Source organism: Aptenodytes forsteri, unplaced genomic scaffold (assembly GCF_000699145.1).
Source record: "Aptenodytes forsteri isolate BGI_AS27 unplaced genomic scaffold, ASM69914v1 Scaffold181, whole genome shotgun sequence".
Lineage (NCBI taxonomy): Eukaryota > Metazoa > Chordata > Aves > Sphenisciformes > Spheniscidae > Aptenodytes > Aptenodytes forsteri.
The window spans coordinates 4,480,474-4,490,420 of record NW_008795702.1 but is presented as its reverse complement, the minus strand read 5'-3'; the positions used below and the strand labels follow the sequence as shown (position 1 = coordinate 4,490,420).

The following is a 9,947-nucleotide window of genomic DNA, read 5'->3' as shown; positions in this document are numbered from 1 at the left end:
GCCGAGACTCGCGCCGGAGAGGCCTCCCTCTGAGAGACGTTGCGAGATGGCGGGGGCTCACCGCAAGGCCGGGCCGGCTCGCCGGGGTTTGGCTTTACCGTTGGTCCACAGCCGGGCTCGCCTCAGGGCAGGCGGGGCTTGAGCCTCCTGCTGAGGCCGCCTGCGCAGAGCTGGGCAGTCCCTGCGCTCCTCCAAAGGCTTACTTAGTGTTGGGTGAACCTCCCTGGTCCTGTTGACTGGGACCGCCTGGGGCTCCTCCGGCTGCCCTGCGGCAAGGCAAGCCGGAGAACAGGCACTTGTCTGCCTGGGAGCACAAACCTCTCCTCCCGCTTCCCCCAAGGTGTGATTCGGTGGTTTGGTGTTTCTCTTTGGGTTTTTTTGAGTTTTGGTTTGGGTGGTTTTTTTTTTTTAACTGAGGCTTGGGAGCAGATTTTTCTTTAAAGCAGACTTTCAAGCCTGAATCAATCTCACTGGAAGCTTTTTTCGTCGGCAGCACCTGCTGCAGTCGAAAGCCTGCGCAGGAATCGCGGCTTCGTCTCCGAGTCTGCAGGCCTGTGTGAACCTTGTGCCTTGCGGTTGCAGGAGCACGTGGCCCCTGTGTACATGGAGAGAATCCAAATGCTCTTAGACCCTGGCAGTGCATCAGAATCTGGTGTGTGATTTTTATTCTTTATATTCTTTCTTTTTGAAAACCAAGGTTTGGTGACATTGTGTTGAAGTTTAACAAACGCCATGTTTTTGGCTGTTGGTCACACAGATCTGTCTGACATTTTTAGTAGGTTTTTAGGAGAAAAAAAATCTGCCTGAAAATATGAAAGGGCAAAGGGAAATTAACTTTTTTATAATTTACATTTAATTTTATTATCAATTGTGCAGTGAGAAGTTCTGCAGTAGAATTGCTTAAACTCTTAAAGAATTTATTCTGTAAAATGTGAACATGGGGGAGAAAATCAGAAGTCCTTATAAGACCGTGCTAGTTGTCTGAGTTAATGCTAGTGATAGTTCAGGAAAGCTACTGCATTCAGTCTTAGCAAAACAAGACTACAGCCTAACCAGAATACACTCCTGCAATGACAACACGGGCATGAAAAGTGTCTGTGAAATTTGAAAGAAGGATTTTATTTTTTTTTCTCCTTCCCCCCACCCTCAAGTCAAGCAAAGAATTTATTCTCCCTCAGCTGTTTGAGAAAAGGGGAAAAGGATTTTCTTTTTTACTGAACTGTAGATGGTATTAACCCAAGCTTGGCTTGCAGCAGAATACTCCTTTTAGTTGTACATAGGAATATCAGGTTTATACTATTCTGAATTCCAAATCCCTCTAATTGTTGGATTTGCTAACGGTTCAAGAGAGCCACACTATTAAATGATTAAAGGCCATTCTTCCAAGTCAGCATAGGACCGTGTGAGCAGAGGAGTGTTAATACCAGTAATTCTGTGGTGTTAGAGCACTGTCCATGCTGTATGCGTAACAGATAAAGAGACCATTAACTTCCCCAAGGCAGGAGACGCAGCAAAGAGTGCCTGGAAGGTGTGCCACAAAGAGGCAAACACGTACCATACACATACCAGTGACCACTGCATACTTGACCAGATTTTTCTCGGGTTTTTTGAATGGTTGTCTTAGTATATAGTTGACATTAACTAGTTTTTATTTCTTGTAAAAGTAAAGAGTTAATTTGTCTCGTGATTAAAGCCTCAGATTCTTTTGGCACAGTATTTGAGCGTCTCTTTCTGTCTCTTCTTAACAGTCTTTCCAGAAGCCTCTTTCATTCACAACATATTCTAAAACATGAATACCCTTCCCAGCCAGTCTTTCATGATGCAATTTTATCGTGGGTCAATTCGATATCCCAGATTTTCCATTATTTTACATAAACATACAAATCAAAGGCACTTAAGTTCTTTGTCTGTGACGCTGGAGTTAATCAGTCACAAAAGTATCAAGCTAAGCTATAAAATAAAATTACCCTCGTGCTCTTTTCATCTTTATCCTATGAGTGTATACTGACTTCAGAGCAATTATTTAGGATTTTCATTAGTATAAAGGAGGGTGAAATTGGAGCTGTGGATTTTAGAGCGTATTAAGCCACTTAAGTCAATAGGAGTTGGCCTTTGATTTTAATAGGGCTGTTTTTTCATCCAGAAACACTAAGTGAATAGATAGAGCTTGTAATGCTTGTTTCAGAGTACCCAAAGCCATTTGAGCTGCACATATTAGTTAAAAAGTCTTAGCAACTCAGCATCATCAGCCAAAAAATTTTAAAAAAAAAGAGTTTAAAAGTCTACAAAATGTTGATAACTGCTTTTACCATGTATTTATGTGCATACACACGTTCATAAAAATGTGGTATGTGTATGCCCAATGTACGAATTTGTTATTTTAGTATCTATTAACCTTAAGAATATTTGATGCAGCTGTCCCTTACAGAGTCCCTATATAATGAACAAAAGGGCCTATGTTGTTCAAAATTACTATTTTTTTCCCTTTCACTGTTGTTTTGGGGTTTTTTTGGGGGGGTGAGGGTTGTTTGTTTGTTTGTTCGTTTTAACCTGTAACACTTTTTGCCAATTTAGTTCGCTTGGAGATTTTTTACAAAAATAAAAAAATGTAAATAGTCTTTTTTAGAGGATGGACTCAGTTGTCTTATGTCCATTGTTTCAGTATATGCTGAACTGTATTTCAGACTATCTGCAGAGCCACTTTTTTTTTTTAATTTTATTGGAGATTGCAATACCTTTCTTAGGTGATTGGAAGAATAATCTGACTAGAAAGTAAACAGGCAGAAAAACTCCTTTGTACTCTCTACCAAATAGCGTGCTGCTTGCTGTACTTTCATTATATTAGTAAGTACTGAGTAGTTGATTGTCAAGCCTGAACTCAAACCACAATAAATGGATAGCAACGTAGAAGATCAAGAGAATTAAGTTTGAAATTTTCTGGCCCAATAACTTCTGTCAGGTATGGCTTTCAAGGAGCTTCTCTTGACTTACAGCGGTGTCATGAACAGCAGGATTTGGTTCTTTGACTTCACTTACCTATTCTTGTCTTGCTAGAGTAACACTTGACATATTGCTTATACATTCTGCAGCTTTTTGAGGATCTTGTAATAGATAGGAACCAGTCAGGTAATTTTAAGAACTACTTGATATATGCTGCAAAACATTGTGGATTTAAGAAAGGAAGGCGGGTGGGGGGGAAGCTCAAGACTTGCTACGCTTGCGTTTGTGGTCAAGCTGTAAATACCATGATATGTAGCCTAACACAATGGGATCTTTATTTATGGTAGGTGTTCCCTCTTAACTACTCTTTTACAAATTAATGGCTTATTTTTGTTACAGCTTTACTGCGTTAACTAATGTTTGCAGCGCAAAAAAATTTACTCAGCTATAAAGCAGAGGAAAACTTTCTTCAATGAGGACGCATTTTCTGCAAGGCCATTTTCTGCAGGATTTAAAATTTGGTTGTTTCTTTGTTATTTCTTATCCTTCTAAACATGCAGACATAATTGTTATCTATGAAAAGTCATCTTTGAGAGGACAGATATGTATGTTGCCTCTGTTGCTAGATAATCTTTCTAAAAGCTTCAAAGAGATAAATATGCTGTGTTAAGATGGTTGCAACTATCCAGTCATGTCAACTGGAAGGCAGCTCAGATAGATATGCAAGCTATTTCCAAGTGATGAAACCCCTTTCGTAGCAGCTGACAGCTGGAGTAGGAGACATGTAACATGTTTCTCAGCCAGAACATGTTACTGAAGAGAGAGTGCAACAGCAGCCTAGGATAGCATTCTGTCAAAAATATCTGATCTTTCTCTTCAAGCTTCAGTTGTCAAAAGGTGTTATGGTGGTGGTTTTGTAACTGGGTTTTCTTTTTTTTAATGGGTTTACATGTCACAGCTGCTTTGGCTTCCAGATTTGTATAGAATTTCAATAAGCTGGTCGAGGTTTGATGCAAAAGGGGAAACAGGAAGGGAGGAGGTTAATTGGTCTTTCATTAGGTTACCATTCTCTTTCTGATGCTCTGCGCTCGCTTACACAAACTGTTCTTGGTGAGGAGGATCATTTGCATTAAAATCTCTAGTGAGAAGGGTGGATTTGTACACCAGAGAAGGCTGTGTAGCGTGCAAAATTTATGATCAGTCTGAAAGGTTACTTGGAATAACATGCCAAAGTCTGTACATCCAAAATTCTGTATTTACCTACATGCATATTCATACCGTATTGTATCTGTCTTGTGTCTAGCAGAAAGACAAGTCTACTAGCAATGGTAAAACAAGCTGACTTTCCTGAGACACCTACCGATTATTATACGGCAGCCCACCTTTGTGTTAGAAATATGCTGTGTAGCTGAAGTTTTAATTAACAAATAAAAATAATCTACAACTTGGGTTTTTGTATGATTATAAAAACTGCTGATAACTTTGTATTTCTCATGGTTTGATTCTAACAATTGTGTTAGCCAATATTATTCATATGCAGAGGGTCAGGCATGTTTACGGTCAATGATAATTTTCATTACAAAGGCTGCTTTCAACTAGAGTAGGCTTAAGTCTAAAATGAATTGGCATTTTGGCCCTAATACTTGATACAAGTGTAAAGCTATGCCCCAGAGAGTACATTACCTCATAATGCCTTTAGATTGCTTTAGAAATTGGATACATTCACTATCTTGCTAATAAGATAGCTATAATTTCTTTCCATATTTGCAAGACTTACTTTATTAGTGTTTCAGAAATACAGGGCAAATAACTGACATAAAATGACACTGTTCTGAAGTTGGTGTAGTTACACTTTTTCATAGGAGCTACATGTATCCGAGAATCGCATACTTTGTGAGACTTTGTACTCTAGTAGAGAATTACTTATTCTTACATTGTCTTAACTACAGGATACTTGGTGCTTATCTAAAGCAACATCCTCAAAAATGGATCACTTGTCAAAGTGGTACACACAATATCATCCTCTTCAGGCTTTGGAAGGAAAATGCATACAGTTAGTACAGTAGGAAACCCCCACTTAGAAAGTTGTCACTTTTTTTCATCCTTTTCCCCTCTTTCTTTTTTTTTTCCTCCTTTTCCCTTCTTTTTTTTCTCTCTCCCTTTTTTTTCCCCGCCCTTTTTATCTGAGGGGTAAAATGATACCCTCTAAAGCGTTTGGCTATAATCTGGTAGCACAAGGACTTTTCTTCCTGTAACTGAAGTATTAGGAAGCTTTTTCAAGGTCATGTGCTGAATGGTTAAATTCAGCGTGGCATCGCTCTTTGTTGGAAGGCTTTGTGATATGAGGGAAACTTGGTAACCTCTCTTAGTGGTCAAAAGTAGTTGATTTGTTCATGAACTTTACCAATACACTGAATGCTTTATTCTATTAAAAACCCCAAATATTGCCTTATTGCAAAAGGTCCCCAAACCACCAATTATAGACATGTCTTAAGGCTTGTTCTGGCTCTCTCTAGTGAAACTATCTTCATCCCTTTGATATGTTAGTTATATTCCCACTAGAAGAGGGGGTTTTGTGTTTGGTTTTTTGTGTTTTTTTTTTTTTTTTTGGGTTTGTTTGTTTTTAGGGACAGTAATAATGAAATTCAGGGGGGTGGTCAAATAGCATGTGTTTTCCTGACAAGATGTGCTGGTCATACCAAAAATTCACAGATTGTTTTCTTGTGCAGTTGCTTTCTATGTAATCCTTAGGGTAGCTAGAATTAATAACAACTTGATGAGATAAAAAGTTCTCTAATGATCCCCTCCTATTAAAGTATAAAATTAATTGCATGCTTGTTTGGGAAGGAGGTTCAGGACAGGCAATTACTAAACAAAATAATCAAGTCTTTATACTCATTGTGCCTTACCCATGTCACACACAGTGAGTATTTTATTATTAGTAATGATGTTCTTTACAGAAGATCATTCAAGAATGGACAGTGCCGTTATGCTAGGCACTGTAACTGGGAAAGTGGACAGGTACTGCTCTGAGCAGCTTCTAATCGAAAAGACAAAGACTGGGAGGAATAAAAATCAATCCCAATAAATAACATGATGTCAGTTAACTTATAGCACGGCTAACTTGCTTAAATCGCATTTTTACTGCATTTGTCAGTATATTGCACTGGTAACATGGTAAAATAATACACACAGACACACACATGGAATCCCTCCATACTCAAGGGAAACCATTAAAATGTCCCCTGTCCTCATTTCAGGGTGTTCTATAGATAAGATTCCTGATATTCAGCTGTAGCTTTATCTAAGTAAATAAATCATAAAAGTAAGTCTTTACTGACTTCACTGATTGCATTATTTAAGACATTGCATCATTTGCATTGCAACCATACAAGACTTTTTGTATCGTTCCCAGTTCTTTTCACAACAAGTGGGATTTTTCTGGAGAAAAACATAGAATCAGATTACTCCACTTTCATTACATCAGGTTGTATTGGGGGTTTTCTTTGACAAAATTCTACATATAACTTGAATCTTAATGCTGAGTGGAAGTATTTTAACCTTTCGTTCCATTATGTATTACTAATCCAGTTACCTACTTCTTAATTATTAATCTTAGAGTTGCTCATATTCATTCTTAAATTTAGCTGTGGTCAAAAAAGACCCAGTCCTGCTGGAATTAGAATCAAATGAGATTTTGCTCTTCAATTCAATGGCAGCAGAATCAAGCCTTCACTTTTTGTCATTCTCCACTGTTACTGCCTTTTTTTTTATTCATGGCTCTTGTTTTTTCATGGCTTCAGTTCTTAAGGAAATTTATGGAACAGCGGTCCTGATACCAAGACCTATGGCACTCCCCCCTATTAATCTTATCCTGTAATAAGAATCGGCTGTTTATTTCTTCCCTTTGTTTTATGTCTCCACAATTTTTTTTTACTCTCTTGGGACTTTGCTTCTCACCCATGGTTACCAAGTTTCCTTAATAGCCTCTTGTGATGAACAAAATGCCACATCTATAAATCTTTCTGTCTCAATTCATCCACCGTTTCAGTAGATCTGACCTTGAGAAGTTGTACTTGAGCTTTGAGGGCCTCCAGATATTTAACTTCTCTCATGTACAAAATGTGGCCATATTCCAGGCAGCTGTGTATTTGTAGATAGTGGAACAAAGCAGTATCCTCTCCTAATCTGGCTAAACCTGCTGAGCTCCTACCCTCCTTGCTTTCTTCTATCTTCACCTGCTTCCAGTCTGGTGGTGTTTTATTCTTTAAAAAAGACCGAATGCTGTACAAATGTTGTACCGCATTTTAAAGGGTGCTGGTAAATGCATCTGGGGCAAAATGCTGGGCCAATTTTTGCTTATATCAGAGTGTACACAGTACAGAAATAATTTATTTTTCTGGGGGAAGTTGCTGCTTTGTCTCTGCTCTCTTTGTACACCTACAAATCTATGAGGTCAGCTTTTTATATTTTTGGTGGGGATTTTACCTTATTTGTATTTTGACATATGAACTGTGATTTAATAGCAGAAAGATAGCTTCCTTTCTCATGCTGGAGTCTTTTTGGTAATCATACTGTTGCTGATGTGAAATGGATTAACTTTAAATGTCCATCACTAAGTCTAAGTAATAAAAAACAAATTTAGGTTTCTATCACTGTTTAATAATTAAAGCCTTTATCAGTATAAGCAGAGGCACTTTATGTGTATGCTTTTAAATTTGCTGTTGACATTAATACTTTCAAATGTTACAAGCTTAATTGCCCACTAGATGAACAAGTTATTTGTAACCAGTTTGAAATGAACAGAGAAGCAAGCTCCAAGTATATTTAACTTTTGTGTTTCACCATGTTTCTGTAACATAGAAAAATGATACCAAACTTGGGGGGGTGGGGGTGGGGAGAAAGCGGACTTCTATCTTTCAACCTTCATGTAGCAGATTTTAGTCATCATACCTTTTTTCTTTGGCAGAGCTCCCTAACATAGTTTTGGCAGCATTGAATGGTGATGTCACATGCTGCTGTAACCTAAATTGCAGTAGTTCCTCATGCCTCCAAACGGGGAAGAGGGAGGTACTGATTCCTAAACTTTCTTCAGTTCTTCTAATGTTTATGCCAAGTACCTCCAGCACAGAATGTGATACAAAATCCTCGTCGAGAGGGGAGGGAAAGGGGAAAACCATCTTCGTGGCTTTACCTCAGTTTCATAACTGTAAGCTCTGTTCCCCAGGCTTAACGCCTGAATGGAAGTGCTTTGCATTCTAATACATACTGTTCTAAGGTTGAATGTGCAATGTGAGAGGAGGGGCTACAAGAAATGTTGTTTGTCTTGGAAACCTTGAGAAAATACATTTTAAATTCTTAGATGATGTGGGGAACAAAAAAACATTTGATAAGAAACGTTCTTTATTGTTCGCTTTTAGTTTGGACTATGGATAGCTGGATTGCTGCTGTCCTTCGAACTCACGAACGCAGTTAGTTAGCAGTGGGACACTGCAAGTCTCAGACCTTGCAGTCTCACATGATACTGCAGGAGTAGGATCTTGTCATGATTCACAAGTGCATTTATTCCGCAAATAGTCTGGTAGGTATAAAGGGCACTTTTATGATGTCAAAAATCAGTCATCAGCTTGAACGTCATCTTGAATTAGGATCTTACAATGATGAGTTATTGTACATACATTTTCATCTTGTAAGCTACAAGTCACTAAAAATTGCAGTTCTCTTTATAATTTTTTCTATAATATCTTTATGATATTCTAAGTGTTTTTGAATTATTGGTCTCATGATCAAATACTTTTTAAAATTGCTATCTCTCTACTTAATTGTATGCTGATTATGCTTAATCATAAATTATTTACATAACTTTTAAGTCACACTTTCACAGCAGGAATGATTATCATAATGTCCTACTTAAGTACAGAGTAGGGGCTTAATATTTTCTTTTTCCTTTCGATCATTCTTTTTTGTGGAAGTTGTTTGGAGGAGGAAAAAATTGTTACAGGTCTGTCTCATTTATTTTGAACTATTTCCAAATGTTTAATGTTGTTAATCAATTAACGTAATCTTTATCAGATAGTTTAAGGATTTGTATTAAAGGGGAGGAAAATAACATTAATATTTTTATTCGGTCTATTTATTTGCTGTACATACCCTTATTAGTTATGAAGTTAAAAGTTCTATCAAGGTATGATAAGTACTGGAAGTAATTTCAATTGAGTTAACAAAGGGAATAGAATGAAAATAATTTAAAACTGGTTCACACCAGCAATTCTTCGTGCACTATTAACTGCTAAGATCTAGTCACAAAACATTATTCTGAGGAGAAAAGGTTTAGTGAACCCTAGAAATTGGATTTGATTTATGCCAGAAAATCTGCCTTTTCACTGCTTGAGATTTCTATGGAAGGAAGCCACAGTCTTTTACCAAATGGTTTCTAAGGTAACATCTTATAGCAGAGCATCTGAAAACAATTTGGTTGTTAATGAGAAATAGTTCTCACGGCGGTGGGGAAGGGTGGGGGGAAAGAAAAGGCTTCAAGATTTGGCAGTCTGTCTGTAAAGGCATTTAAATAAATGTGTGCTGCTGGTCTGCTTATGAAACTTCTACATGGATTACACATTCATAATTGCCTTTCAAATGTATCGGTCACTTTCCAGAGTTGTCCTCCCCTATAAATTTCATTGAGAAGTTCTGCATGATAAAAATATTTGTACACAACAGCTGAATAATTTAAATAGCTGACACTTTCCAGTGGAAAGAGCTCTTTACTCCTACAGAAAAAACATTTGCATTTTTGGGATGACAGTGTATTTTTGCTGCTAGAAATACATCAGTGAATTGGTGCCGTATCAGAGCCATAGCATCCCACTGATGATAGATGCTACTTGCAGACTTTCTGGGCTGCTTGTGAGACGCATTCTGAGAAGTTGCTTTTATACCTCCTTTTCTAAAGTTCTGACTAGATAAATGGTAGGTCAGTGATCAGAGGTGTACAGTCATTTTATAGT

The 9,947-nt window shown here is 37.8% G+C and overlaps 1 protein-coding gene across 1 annotated transcript in view; it reads left to right on the top strand.

Annotated features, from left to right (window-relative positions):
- Positions 1-46: 46 nt before the first annotated feature.
- The window catches only part of LOC103902209 (glyoxal reductase), a 53,600-nt gene continuing 43,699 nt past the window's right edge, over positions 47-9,947 (top strand). The window contains exons 1-2 of the mRNA XM_009283227.1: positions 47-131; positions 494-652. Coding sequence (XP_009281502.1) covers positions 47-131; positions 494-652 — 244 coding nt within the window. The remainder of the gene's footprint in view (positions 132-493; positions 653-9,947) is intronic.